General features: G+C 37.1%; 2 protein-coding genes across 6 annotated transcripts in view; one reads left to right on the top strand and one right to left on the bottom strand.

Moving 5' to 3' along the window:
- Nucleotides 1-2,415: 2,415 nt before the first annotated feature.
- The window catches only part of LOC120425715 (synaptobrevin-1), a 43,412-nt gene continuing 30,684 nt past the window's right edge, over nucleotides 2,416-15,143 (bottom strand). For 4 of the 5 annotated variants that reach the window (XM_039590323.2, XM_039590338.2, XM_039590345.2 and 1 more), the window contains exon 4: nucleotides 2,416-2,575. In XM_039590323.2, the coding sequence (XP_039446257.1) occupies nucleotides 2,547-2,575 (29 nt within the window). In that variant the 3' untranslated portion in view covers nucleotides 2,416-2,546. Of the gene's footprint in view, nucleotides 2,576-14,662; nucleotides 14,820-15,143 lie in introns of those variants that run through there. The other variant, XM_039590333.2, reaches the window with a different exon arrangement.
- Nucleotides 13,736-15,143, top strand: part of LOC120425696 (chondroitin sulfate N-acetylgalactosaminyltransferase 1) — a 40,270-nt gene continuing 38,862 nt past the window's right edge. Inside the window, exon 1 of the mRNA XM_039590283.2 lies at nucleotides 13,736-13,924. The gene's annotated coding sequence lies outside the window, so the exon portion shown is untranslated. The remainder of the gene's footprint in view (nucleotides 13,925-15,143) is intronic.

The following is a 15,143-nucleotide window of genomic DNA, read 5'->3' on the forward strand; positions in this document are numbered from 1 at the left end:
CCTCGGATGCACTATAGTCATGGTCATGACTGTGTCCAACGTGGATGATCAACAACGAGGGGTTTCTGGGCCAATCGAAGAGTTGCGATTTGCGGCTAGAGCCCGTGAGCACGTACTTGACCACGTGGTCCATACGGAGCGAGTTCAAAATGGCGCTTAAAACGTTCACAGCAAAAAAACCGATGGTAAAATCGCATGCACAAGCATGCACATCACCTTCGTCAGAATAAACACTTAATATTACACACTGCATGTACAATTTTTGCAAATACAAAAAAAAAAGTTGCAAACGACGGGATTCAAACCCAGCACCAAGAGTAAGGACTGGCGCCTTAGCCCACTCAGACCGATGAAAAGCTGTAAGGATACACTAAAACCCCCGTTTACGCGCAGGCATTACGCTTTTTGTTTGGTTAATTTCTCGAAAACAGTGTAATGTTTTTACATTCTTTTGAAAGCAATTTGTAGATCTGCACAAGACGTATAAATCGCTTCAAAAAGTTTGCAAAAATATTGCGTCGTTCCAGAGAAATCGACGAAATACAAAGCGTAACGCCTGAGCGTAAAGCGGGGTTTTAGTGTAAACGCATACAGTTAAACCTCGCATATGCAACTCATATGGGGGTTTCTTATGCGAAGCACGCATATGCGAGGTACAGGGCTTATGGGATTTTGGCTATATGGGAGACATGGGCTATATTTTCATAAAAAATCATCTTAACTATACAAATTTATAGTGTTTTGGAATCGTTATGAAGTCAGCTATACAGCTACACCAAATTTACAAGGTTTACGATGTTCTAGGTCATCCGAAACTTCCTCAATTTAAGGTCTATGTGTTCACCGCCGTACTAGTATGAGGTAGGCGATTTTCGACTTAGAGGTGATGCTCGGGTAGCTTCAGGGTGTCTCGAGGACTATGGATTTGATATGCTGAGAGGTTCTAGGTTATCCAAAAATACTCTATTGTTACTGTTGAGATGTTTTAAGTTGTCCTCGAACTACCGGAAGTTACGGTCAATAGGTCTACCGCCGTAATAAGGCAGAGGTCGGTGGTTTTTGACCTCAGACCATATTCGGATAGCCTCAGGGAGGTTCAGGGACTAGTCTACCGATGTGTGGTGATGTTCTGGGTCTCCTGTAGAGTCCCGGGAGTTACGGCCGAAGGGTCTACCGCCGTAACAAGGCAGAGATCGGTGGTTTTTGACCTCAGATCATATCCAGATAGCCTCCGGGAGATTCATGGACTATATCCCGGCGGTAGACCAATAGACCGTAACTCCCGGGACTCTACAGGAGACCCAGAACATCACCACACATCGGTAGACTAGTACCTGAACCTCCCTGAGGCTATCTGGATATGATCTGAGGTCAAAAACCACCGACCTCTATCTTGTTACGGCGGTAGACCCATCGGCCGTAACTCCCGGGACTCTACAGGAGACCCAGAACATCACCACACATCGGTAGACTAGTCCCTGAACCTCCCTGAGGCTATCCGAATAAAGTCTGAGGTCAAACACATCGACCTCTGTCCTGTTACGGCGGTGAACACATAGGCCTTAACTTGAGGAAGTTTCGGATGACCTAGAGCATCGTAAACCTTGTAAATTTGGTGTAGCTGTATAGCTGACTTCATAACGATTCCAAAACACTATAAATTTGTATATATGCATAAAATAATGCAATTTTTTTTACACCCAGGCTTTTTACACGCAGTGGGGACAAAGCCTGAATCAGCTGAACGGCAAAGAGCAGGAGCAAAATACTTCCACTTGACCTCATAGTTGCGACGTGAATGATAATTTAGATAGAGTGCAGCGTGGTGCAATATTTTTTATATCAAATTTACCATATCTAGATTGGTTGATATTAAATACGTACGTGTACGTGTAACTGATCTTTGACAACGTACGATATAACGTGCAAAGATGCATTGTGAACAAAGAGTCTATCCTGTTCAATTCAGTTGATGTTTGCATTCGGACTAAGAAGGACAGACTGTGTGTTTACAATGCTACTTTGGTCCTCTTAAGAACGTATTAGACTATGACAAACAAACAAACTTTTTGACAGTTTGGCAGTTTGCCTTCATTTGTTTGCAGAAACGTCAGCCTGCATACATTTGGCTTTGCTTGCGAGTTTGCCGCAAACTGGCAAACCCAAAAAAGTGCGAGTTTGTTTGTTTGCCATAGTCAAATATCTCCTTTACATTGCTTTGCTACACGGAGAAAATCGTAAACATGTATTTCTAAACGGAGAAAAATTAGTTCCCAAAATCGTGAAAAAGCGTTCATGAAATTTAACCAGGAACAAAGTGTTCAAATGTCAAACAAGGCTTTCACAACTTTTCATGCTTTCAGGACAAAAAATCTATGTTATTCGATTATAAATTTATATTACACAATTAAGTAATCAGCAACGACATTTTCCGCTCCATGGTTGCAAATTGGAATTAATATTAGGTGGAAATCTATACTTATCCAGTGCTTAAGTCCTCCACCTCTAAAGCCTCCAGCCATCGCGTTTGTGTTTCTCAAAATAGGTTAGTTGGAGTCACTCGGTACCAGCCACACTGAAAAAAAGTAAGCAAACAAAAAAGCATCGTGAAAAAGTGCATCAAATCTGGATCGGGTTGCAGTCTTGCAGGTGCAGGCGGCATCATTTCAAATGAACTCGCTTCTCGTGAAGCAATTAGGATTATTTTGCGGCAACAAAAAGTGGTGCAAATTGAAATTGTAGAAATGCGAACGGATGCTCAACGGCTTCCGCGGAAAACCAACGAAACTATAAACTGAAAGCTGAGCTGCCTTCTCCATCAGTGCGCGCGAAAATGAACTACCTCCGAGAAGGGTTAGTGCACCGATTGTTGCCCCTTAGTGTTTTACATTTTGAAGAAGTTCAACGGTGATGCCGAACCAGCGGGGTTGTACCGTACCGCGGGACGATCTCGAAACGCTCGCAACCTAACCGGGCGTGGAATTCAATTTGAGAATCCGACGGGCGTTTTGTAAGTGAGTAAGCAACGCGGCCATAGTTGGTGCCTTTGGAACGCTGCGGCCGTCACCGACGGGAACGATCTCTTCCCTGCCCGGAACACTAAATGCGAAATGTGGAGCCTGATGGTCACGGGGTCGACGATGGCGATGATGAGCATCAGGTTTCATGGGGCAGAGTTTCCTACAGTTTTACAGTAAAAGAAGGGAGGATTGGCAGTGGCTTACGAGTTTAATTACACGGAGAAAAAAGAGTTAAAAAAAACCGTGAACAAGCGTCCATGAAAATTGGAACCACGAACGAAGTGTTCAATTGCTATGGTTCGTTTTTGAAAAATCTATCATGAAATCTGAACACTTTGTTCGTGGTTCTCAATTTAGTGAACGCTTCATTTGCCCACAATCTGCCTGAAATTTTCAGGGGTTGTTTGTACAAATAAATCTAGCATCTGGTCAAAATATGAGCACTCTAGGTTAATGGGACGTGGGGCAAATCGGGACACAATGTTTGAAGGTTCAAGAACGTCAAAAATCTTAAAAAGGTTATAACTTAGGAAAAATTTAATTTAATTTCAAAACTCAAAATTAATCTGAAAAGCTTGTATTCCTGAGACAATATCACAATAGAAACATGCACAAAAATGTTTATTTGTATCCATTTTAACCCTTTAACCCTCTACTGCCCAAATTTTTTTTTTCGAAAGTTTTTATTTTTCCCGTGTTCAGGACGTCATTTTGAGCAACTTTTGTTCTACGAAAAACTTTACTTCTCTTGTTTTATGTTTTTCTTGTTTCATTTTTAGTATTTTAATTTGCATTTATCTTGTTTAGTTTATGTTTGTTTTTGATAGTATTTGGCCTATTCTACAACCTCCTATCATTACATTTTGCCTATCTAATTTTTTCATGTTTTTACAGCCACTTTTTCAATTTTTTGCTTGTTTTTTACATTTTCTGCTATAAAATGGCACCATTATCATTTAAATTGTAAAACAATGCGTAGAGGCATAGTCTGGGACACTACAAAAATTACTGCATACTTCTTTTTACTGAGATATTGAAAATGTTAGTGAAAAACACAGCCAAAGTTGACCCCTAAAAAATGACATTTTTTAAAACATTGGCAAAGTCACATAAAACAAGTAAAACTTCCAACCCATAAATTTTCTAAAATTTTAAGAGTTCTTCTTTCCAATGATTTTTAAAGATCAAAAATTGGTTGAAAAATGGATTTTTGGCGATTTTTTAAATCGAAGCCCGTCTAGAGGCGGGGTTGGGTTGTAGAGGGTTAAACATTAAAGTTTAAAAGAATCTTTGATTCACATTTATTGAAAAACAAATCAAGTTCGTTTCCAAGTATTCTAGATGTCACCAGAAAAAGATAGATTCTTATTTTTTTTTAACTTTGATTTTTTAAACAGTTGAACTGGATGAAAAAAAAACATTTTTGTGCATGTTTCAATTGTGAAATTGTCTCAAGAACACGAATATGGTGAAACTATCACCGTAAAATTTGATCTAAGGGATCTCCCGAGCAAAAATTTACAACCAAAAAAATCATTAAAAGAGCAATTCCAGCTCAAATCAAGAATTTTTCTGGCACTTTTGTACCCGACCCTCTCCGATTTCAATGAAACTTTTTAGACATGCTATCCTAGGCCTATATAAGCCATTTTTGTTTATATGGAGCCAATTGTACTCGATAATGACATTTGAGAAGGGCGTAAGTAATTTTAATATTTCTGTATTTTTTAAAAATTACTGTAACTCAAAGCCGTTGCATCGCATCAAAAAGTGGTCAAAGACAAACTTGTAGGAAATTGGACGGGCTTTCTGAAAAAAAAAAAAAAAAAACACTGAAAGAAACTGGTCAATATGAAGACTTTTATGTTAAATTGTCTGGGGAATCGGTTTCCACTATCGATTTCTAAAAATTTTGACGTTTAGACCACTTTTCAAAAAAAAAAACAGTTTTAGTAAATGATTTTTGTATCTTTTTTAGGAGAGACATACCAACCTGCATTTTTCGTATTTCCTCAAAATAGCCGTGACATCACCTTCAAATTTAACTTTTAAACTTAAAAATTGAAAAATTTCACAGAAGTGCCGTGTATTTTTCTTTCAGTGTATTTTTTCAGAAAGCCCGTCCAATTTCCTACAAGTGAGCAACTTTCTACGAAATCAGCCGATTTCGACCATTTTTATTTTTTGTATTTTTTTATTTGGCTCAAACTTTGTGGGGGCCTTCCCTATGACCAAATAAACTATTTTGTGTCATTGGTTCACCCATACAAGTCTCCATACAATTTTGGCAGCTGTCCATACAAAAATGGTATGTAAATATTCAAACAGCTGTAACTTTTGAGTGAATTTTCTGATCAATTTGGTGTCTTCGCCAAAGTTGTAGGTAATGTTGAGGACTATTGAGAAAAAAATAGGTACACGGAAAAAAAATTTGCAGATTTTTTAATCAACTTTTTTTCACTAAAACTCAATTTCACAAAATACGTATTTTTTGATTTTCGAGATTTTTTGATATGTTTTAGGGGACAAAAATCCGCAACTTTTGAGCCATAGAGAAACATGTTCAAAAAATCTGCCGCCGAGTTATGAATTTTTGAAAAAAATGTGATTTTTGGAAAAAATCGAAGTTTTATGCAAAAATAAATTTGACATTATTTTTTAATGAAAAATCGAATTTGCAATCGAAAAGTACCTGACAGATTTTTTGATAAAAGGCTCCGTTTTCAAGATATAGCCACCGAAAGTTTGATTTTGGCGAAATATTTGCAGTTTTTCAATTTTTAAAAAAAGTGACCATGAGTAACCATTCCTAAAAATATTTTTTTTGAAAAGTTTTGAAAATTTGCTATAAAATTGTCTAAGAGACATTGAAGTTTGGACCTCGGGTTGCTGAGATAGAGCCGCTTTAAGAAAAAGAAACACGAAAATTGAAGTTTCCTAAATCTTATCAAAACAACCCACCATTTTCTAATGACGATATCTCAGCAACTAATGGTCCGATTTTCAATGTTAATGCATGAAACATTCGTGAAATTTTCCGATCTTTTCGAAAAAAATCTTTTGAAATTTTTTAAATCAAGACTAACATTTTAGAAGGGCCAAACATTGAATATTACGCCCATTTAAAATGCTAGTCTTGATTTTGAAAAATTCAAAATATTTTTTTCGAAAAGATCGAAAACTTTCACGAATGTTTCATGTTTCAACATTGAAAATCGAACCATTAGTTGCTGAGATATCGTCATTAGAAAGTGGAGGGTTGTTTTGATGAGATTTAGGAAACTTCAATTTTCGTGTTTCTTTTTCTTAAAGCGGCTCTATCTCAGCAACCCGAGGTTCAATCTTCAATGTCTCTTAGACAATTTTATAGCAAAGTTTTTGAACTTTTCTAAAAAAAATATTTTGAGAAATAGTCACTCATGGTCACTATTTTTAAAAATTGAAAAACTGCAAATATTTTGCTAAAATCAAACTTTCGGTGGCTATATCTTGAAAACGGAGCCCTTTATCAAAAAATCTGTAAAGTACTTTTCGATTGCAAATTCAATTTTGCATTAAAAAATAATGTCAAACTTGTTTTTGCATGAAACCTCGATTTTTTTCAAAAATCACTATTTTTTCAAAAATTCGGCGGCAGATTTTTTGACCATGTTTCTCTATGGCTCAAAAGTTGCGGATTTTTGTCCCCTAAAACATATCAAAAAATCTCGAAAATCAAAAAATAAAAGTTGATTAAAAAATCTGCAAAATGTTTTTACCGTGTACCTATTTTTCTCAAAAGTCCTCAACAATACCTACAACTTTGCCGAAGACACCAAATTGATCAGAAAATTATCTCAAAAGTTACAGCTGTTTGAATATTTACATACAATTTTTGTATGGACAGCTGCCAAAATTGTATGGAGTCTTGTATGGGTGAACCAATGACACAAAATATCTTATTTGGTCATAGGGAAGGCCCCCACAAAGTTTGAGCTAAATCGAAAAATACAAATAAAATCCATTTCCGGTTTTGGTAGAGAATTGCTCAAGTTTGTCTTTGACCACTTTTTGATGCGATGCAACGGCTTTGAGTTACAGTAATTTTTAAAAAATACAGAAATATTAAAATTACTTACGCCCTTCTCAAAGGTTATTATCAAGTACAATTTGCTCCATATACACAAAAATGGCTTATATAGGCATAGGATAATATGTCTAAAAAGTTTCATTGAAATCGGAGAGGGTCGGGTACAAAAGTACCAGAAAAATTCCTGATTTGAGCTCAAAAGAAAAAGTGTCTATTTCATATGTTAAACTGCTCTGGATGGAACACTTTTTTATTTGAGTTTGAAAATTATGCTATTTTTTCACTAAAATGCCAATAACTCCCTTTAGATTTAACCAATTGGGATGCTTCTACCTGCATTTTGTTGCATTTTTAAGCCCTTTCATGCTCAACCGTTTGTGCCGATCTGAGCAGTCTGCGGTAACCGCCACCAAATTGCTGGAACTGAAAATACGGAAAATGAGTTTCCTCTTCCCGGTATTTGAAGAGCTTTCAAAAATTGCATCTCTCTGGGAATTCCAGGGAATTCCGAGCTGTTCTTTCGGATAAATACACTTGGATTGGAATGCACTCGACTGTGAGGCGCAGCTCTCATTTAATTGGTTAGGAGTTTGTTGGCAGGATGCACAGTTCAATGATGCGTTACGCCCAGATAACCATCCGCTTACGATGACCCTTGAAATCCTTTGAAACTCAAATTGGCAGCCATCTAACAGAATCCCTCGTAGATCTCTGACATATCCGGAGATTGCTGAGAGAGAGAGTCTTTCGAAGAACGTATCCAACGAGAATGACGCGACCCCCACAGGCTGATGAAGGCCGGTTGTATGACAGTTCCGCATAGAAGGTTATTCCAAATCTCACTTTTGTTCGCAGCATCCGACTTTGTTCCCTGGAGAAGCTCCTGCTCGTAGACCATAGTCCGAACCGGCCACTGCGTCGTCGTTCTGACGTGATTCCGCCTAGTCCGGGTCCTTCGTACAGAGGCGGAATTGCAGATTAAATCATTTCCACGCTATCGAGCGTAATAAACAAGCCCGACATCCCGGCTTGTATAGCTCGAACCGAGGGACGAAATGAGAAATCTGCTTGAAATTTGCTGGCAGTAGGTGCATCCAGCTGGAAGTATACTCTGCGGCCGGCGTTGTACTAATGATGTTTCCAAGGATTTGGTGCATCAGGACGGGGGAACTACTGACTTGGTGTCTTCGGCAACAGGGGGAGATTGACAGAAGCATGGTGCTCTTTGAGGCCACAAGTCAAAATGAACAGCTGCATAAATTCTGTGCCAACACTGTGCAGTTCTAGGACATTTAAAAAATCATCTATTTGGATGATTTTGCCTAATTTAAATCAATAACAAATAATTTTAAAAATGCATGTAAAACAATCCAAGTTTTGCCTACACTCTGAGGCACAATCAACCGAAAGCATCTGAAATTGACAGCTGGCATATCTTGAGGCGATTAAATAATTTACCCGACCCAAGTTCCTGCGAACATTTTTACCACTCTTTGTTGTTGTTGTTGTTGTTTTAATCAGCCTCCAGCGCCCGTTCCGATCAAAATCAGCCCCAGAAAAGGGTCTCTCTCCCCGTGCCACAGACAGATGAAAATGAGACGGCCACGTTTTCGCATTGACTGGTTTGTATCCCGTTGGGGAAATCCAGCCCCAGCTCCAACCCAGTTTATTCCTATGAAGTCATCCGACGGCAGGGTCGCGTCGTCTCCCGATGGAAATGAGCTAAGCGGCTTGGTTTGGGGTTGCGGGGGGTAGAAGTAATTTTATATTCATTGAAAATTGCTGAAATGATACACAAATGGTAGGGGGAGTCGCTCGCCCCTTAAGGAGGGGTGCAAAATAGCTTCTGCGAAAAGTGAAGGCTTATTTGTGTTGATAACTGTCTGGAGACGAGACCGGTTGAACGGAATGTTATTGGAATCGCGAAAGGATATGTGAATTGTGATAAGACAGGGATTAAACTTAGTTGATTTTGGTCAAATCTGGGATCACAACACACAGCAATTTTTTTTATAAATTTGGAAGGTGTAATTTTGGAAGGTTGAATATTACCTCTTTTAAGATGTAATTTTACCTCAATTTAGACTGAAAAAGTGACATTACAACAGATAAGTGGTAAAATTACCCATTTCCAGAGGTGAAATTACACATTGTTTCTGACATAAAAAATGTACTCCTTCCCAGATGTAATATTACCATGATTTTTCTGTGCAGTCTAGAATCAGTCATCAAATTCACTTATTTGTACCACGAATAAAATACCGTTGTCTTGTTTAAGGCTAATATACGACCCCAAAATGCTCTAAAGTGATTTGCAAAATTTCAAATCCAAGATGGCGGCCAAAAGGGAAAGGTGAAAAAATATTGAGAAAATGCAATTTGCTGTCACACTTTGAACAAATAAAAAAATATGGTTTGCCTATGATTTGATTATCCAAAGTTCCTGAGAAACCTTCGCATAAACAAACTCAAGACTCAACTGTACTGCACAGTATTGTGTAAATTTGGAAGGTAGGTCATTCAATCTGAAGCAGAACAGCATTTGAAAATTACCATCTATGATTCTGCTCAAATTTGGCAGAGCTGTTGAGACTATCAAAACATGCAAAAATTCCGAATTTCATCCAAATCGGACCACCCCCTCCATTTTTGTACCCTCCCAAAAAATCGACCTTTTGGCGATTTTTGAGCGAAACCCCTATCTTCAAACGACGATAACTCAGGAACCACAAATCTTAGAGGGTCGGTCTTAGACTCACTTAGACTTAGATTTTTAAGGAATTTGGACGTAGAATCCATTTCCGTGATCAAAATTTAGATTAAAATATGTTTCTACCTGTATTGCGCAATTGAAAAATTTAAATGGCCGTATCTCAAAACAGCCCTATTTTTTTTTTTTAATTTGACCTCACCATCGTATTCCCCGGCCAATTTTACATAAGAATCACTTATCGACAGAAAGGAATATGTTTCGTTCCAGAGATATCGAATTTTAAAGTTTTAGGTATTTGAGATTACCTAAATTAGCTTTACTCGCCGCAGGTCCTATAAGCTATTGTGTTTCACATTTTTATAGGACCTATTCAAAAAAAAATCTAGATTTGTTCTCGCTTCAAATAAATGAAGAAATATAAGAAATAATTTGATAAAGTGGGAAGAAATGAGGAATTAGAAAAATATAAAAATAATAGATAAATAATGATACATTTTTGAAAATTGTATTGTAAAAACTCTAAAGCATTTGCAAATAAATATTAAAGTTCAAATTTTACTTAATATGGTTCAATGACACTGAGATCAGGAAAAACAGTGCATTGCAAATTACCCCAATAAACATTCCTTAAACAAAAAATAGATTGTTTAAGGTATTGATTATCTCAAAATCGTATAAAATTATAAAAATAATTCATCTTACAGAACACCAGGTAGGAATTATTGATCAGCACGACTAAGTGCTTCTAGCAGATGCGGCGAGTGTAGCTGATGTAGGTATACTTGGTATACTTAAAACTTTAAAATTCGATATCTATGGAACGAAACATATTAATAAGTGATTCTTATGTAACATTGGCCGGGGAATACGATGGTGAGCAGAATCAGAGATGGTAATTTTCAAATTTGCATTTTTTTCCTTGCACACTTCAGGTGGAATGACCCAGTGTGTAATTTTTGAGGTTTAATATTACCTTTTTTATGATGTAATTTAACCTCAATTAAGACTAAAAAAGGTTACATTACACCAGAAAAGTGATTAAGAAGTAAAATTACACATTTTTTCTTACATAAAAGATGTACCCCTTCCCAAATTTAATATTACCATCCTCTTTTTTACTGTGTAGATATCATGAAAAAAGTATTTTTTCCTATGACCCATGGAAAGTATTGGGGCCGCATGTTAACATGTTAACATGTTAAGGTTAATGGTAACATTCCATAGGTCGCCTTCCCTAACTGCAAAATATACACACTTCTGCTTCAAGTGCCACTATGGTACATTGGGTGGCCAAGTTTCAAAAAAGTGACCTTCTCCAAATATTTTTTGGTATTTTTTTTTCTCGAAAGTAAACATTCTAACTAAGAAAAATTCCAAATTTCAAAGCTCTAAGTTTGCTCATTACGAAGACACGCAAGCCAAAAGTCAAAAAATGGGGTTAGTTAGCGTTTTACGTAAAAAAATACTCATTGTTAAATTTAACTTAGCTCAGCTATTTGAAATATTTTATTAGGACTTTTATACATCGTTGGAAAGGTAATGAGATAAACTTTGAAACTATTAAAAGACGAGCATTTTTTTTTTTTAAAACGTGTTTTTCGTGTTTGTTAATCGAGTACTTTTTTTGCTTACCGATGCTGAACATGAAACTAAGATCACTTGAAAGATTAGATCATAATCTGACATTGCTGAAATTTTCAGCCTGCAATTTTGTGCATTTTCGGAGATATGCCATTTTGAATATTTACGTTTTATCAAAATTTGTTGCAATCTTCATATGCGTCCGTTTATTTAACTTGTTTGCTACCTACAACGCGGGATTCGTCGCTTCAAAAATCAGTACCTGTTTACAAGAAGTTCGGTAATGAATATTCTGCTGCGTTCATTTAAAATTAAGTACCGTTGTCAAGCAACAGTTAAGCAGTGTTTTATGCTCGAATTTGTATCCGCGGGCAATCTGTTGCTGTATTTTCATGACATATTGTAGAAAGAAAACATGCACAGTCAAAGAAAATATTTTTATTCGGTCGTACTGAGGTTTCAGGCTCGGATTTTAAAGTTATTTCAAAGAAACCTAGAAATCGGGCTTGGAAACTTTTTTTTGGAGATCAAATATTGGTCTGATATGTAATTCAGAGTCTCTAAAGGCATACTCATAAGAAATCGATATGTACATGAATCCATCGATTTTCAGCGACTTTTCTGAAGAAAAATCCTATAAAATAAAAAAATAAAATCAAAAAAAGTTGCAACGAAATACTTCGCCGGACACTGCAAAATGTCGGTGTTCTTTCATGGTGCCAAATATTAGACTTGCCGAATTTTTTATCTTAATGTTCTCAAACACAACAAAAATCACTGCATACTTGTTTTGACATAAAAAGAAGGACATATTAGTTAAAAACATGCACAAAATTCAACCCACATTTAATCATAAAAAACCTTTAAAAATTGAAGTTCAACTTTTCATTACTTTTTGAAGCTTAAAAATTTATTCAAATACTCTTAAATAGTCGTGATTATGCTATCTTGTCACAAGCCGATTTTGGGCTAAATTGAGTAAACGACGCCATTTTATGTAACTTTCAACGCCGCATCTTTTGACCATCAAAGATCCTCAACATTTGATTTCAATCCTTAGATATTCAACCAAACCCTTAAAAACACCATGCAATGTTGTCACTTTTCATATAAAATGTAGTTCCGACCAGATCGTGATATCTTGACACATCCTGCGAGAATTTTCCAAAGGGAATTTTACAGTCAAAGGTCTTTATGTCACAAGTGCATGCATTTATGCTATTTACATTTTCGATTATCGAGCTGTCAAAACGGAGTTAAACTTTTTGTCCAGTTGCTGTGAAGTTTACCATGATACTTCGAAAAGTTTAACTCCATGTTACACGCATACACTCTCAATTCCGAAAACTCCGAAACCAAATTTCAGAAGAGTGGACAGAAGGCTCATTCAAACACAACGTGTTTGTTATTGTTTACATTTTCGGTTTATTCAAGGTCAAACATTAAAACTCGTCGAAACGTCAGAAATCAATTGTGAATGATTGAAAACATTATGTATGTAAAAAAAAATTCAAAATTGTTGCTAGATAAAGCTGCTGGAAGTCAACATTCCATCTGAAATCCTTTTTGTAAGTGATGTTCAAGTTGTCATCTTTAGACAAAAATGTTACCATAATCGTGACCACACCGTCACCACAACCGAGCAAACCCCAGATTTGCCCGCGGTACTGCAAAAGCCTCAAAATGCTCATCACTCACTGTCCCATAAACGTCACCTTTCGGGCGGTTTTCCTTCTATTCTGCTCAAGCTGGCCAGCCAGAGGAGCAACCCCGTCAACGCGATGCCCTCCAGTGTCGTGATAAAACTTCAAAGGTTAACTCCGTTGCCAAACGACGACGACTACCCAAGAGAGAGTGTTAGAGATCAAACAAAAAAAAAAACTTTGCAAAAGGGATTTAGATTGCGCGATGAAAAATGACTTTTCCAGCATCACTGAGGTTCGCGCGAGGGTAGGAAGGGGGAGGGGTTTTGTCAGAGCTGGTTAATATATCACCTCGGAGACACTCTGGATCTGCAGGGGAGGTGAATTCTAAGCTGACAAAACAAACGTTAAGCCGGGATAAATCGTTCCACCGGCTGACAGGAAGTTGTGTTCGCTTCCGGAGTTGGCGATGAAAGCGGGAAATCAGTTTGTTGTTTTCGAGTGATTTTATAGTCTTTCCTCAGTAAGGTGGGGAAGGAGGCAAAAATCACGATAAATCGATTGGATAAAGAATTGGAATTTTTATTACCAACGACTAATATAAAATAAAATGAATGACTTTCGAACAGAAAATTTCCTTTGACTTAAGTAACGTTTCTTCCTCTTTTTCTCTCCTAATTCCAGGAAGCATCAAAACTTCTGTCCAAAAGTCGATATCTTGAGCAAACCAACACTTCTCCGCCCAGGACACACTCCTGGAGCCATGTTTGCGTCCGGTGAACCGTACTCGACACTAGCACTGGGCAAACACTTACACACACATAAATAAATAAACGACGAGTGTCAATGAGCGGATCCGGATCATCTTTGGCGAGTTTCGTAGCTTTTCCTGGAAAAGGTGAGAGGTTGTTGTTGTTGTGTGTATTAATGAAGATGAGGGACTTTCGGAACAACAGTGTTGTGGGCAGTATTTACAAAGCTAAACGTTTCACAAATGGCGGAGGGGACGTCACAAACGAGGAAATGCGATTATTTTACAGTTTTGTTTTAATTAGTGTTTTTATTTCTAATATAGTTTTTAATATTAATTCTGTATGTATAACAATTACATAAAAGTTTCATTATATATAGCAATATGTTACTCAACTCTCACCAAACTTCCTCAACTACCTGCGAGTCGAGGGCGTTTTCTGGCGCAAACTATCAACGGATCTGTCCCTAACCTTTTTCAAAAAAAACAGCAAGAATATTCGAGATTTTGTGCTACCTACTAACAAAACATGCTTTCTATCGTCCCTAATAAAAAAATGAATAATCCTCGTCCCAAAAAAATACCGTTTTTCCTGGTGATAACCCTTGAATGACACTAGCTGTTTTTTGTTGTTGCCTTCGAGATAATAAATGATGATTTTTACACAGTTTGAGAGAGTGACGACGAAGGATGAGTTTCTGCTTTCCTCTCTGCGGCACAGATATTCAAGCGATAACACGAAGGATTACAATCCGGACTCCGGTGACCTCCGCGCGGGATGAGGCTGTGCTTTTCTCACGGATTGTTTTCACTTTTATTTTTTTGGGAGAGGACCAAAATCTGCCTAAAGGATTTGTGGATTGTCCGAAAAAGGTGGGAGGAAAATTTTGTTTTTCAGAGGGAAGGGTCGAATGTTTTACTGCCTTTATGCTGTGTTGTGCGCGGATCTCTCTTGTTTCATCTCTTTCATCGTCGGAAAATAACGAGAAAAACACCGTTACTATGGAACGCGGAACGGATCTTGCTTAGTAAATGATGGACACTGGAAGGAAAAATACAGAGTGATAATCAACAGTTGATCGTTTTATCAAACAGTTTGTTATTTCTAAGGATTAGTTTTCTAGTACGTGCAAATATGCTAGCTTCTTACCAAACTTCGTTAGAATTTGTGCTACTTTAGTTAGTAAAAATGTATTGGTATTCCCTTTTAACATGTTAATTTCATCAGTTATCATAACTAGATTAGTTAAAATTACCCAGATCTTTAACACCTTAATTTCCAAGCTCGAGAAAATGGGGGAATTTCCATATAAATCTCGAGTTTTGAGATTTTTTGATACTAAATTTACTAAACTAAACATACGAT

Source organism: Culex pipiens, chromosome 3, assembly GCF_016801865.2.
Source record: "Culex pipiens pallens isolate TS chromosome 3, TS_CPP_V2, whole genome shotgun sequence".
NCBI classification, from domain to species: Eukaryota; Metazoa; Arthropoda; class Insecta; order Diptera; family Culicidae; genus Culex; species Culex pipiens.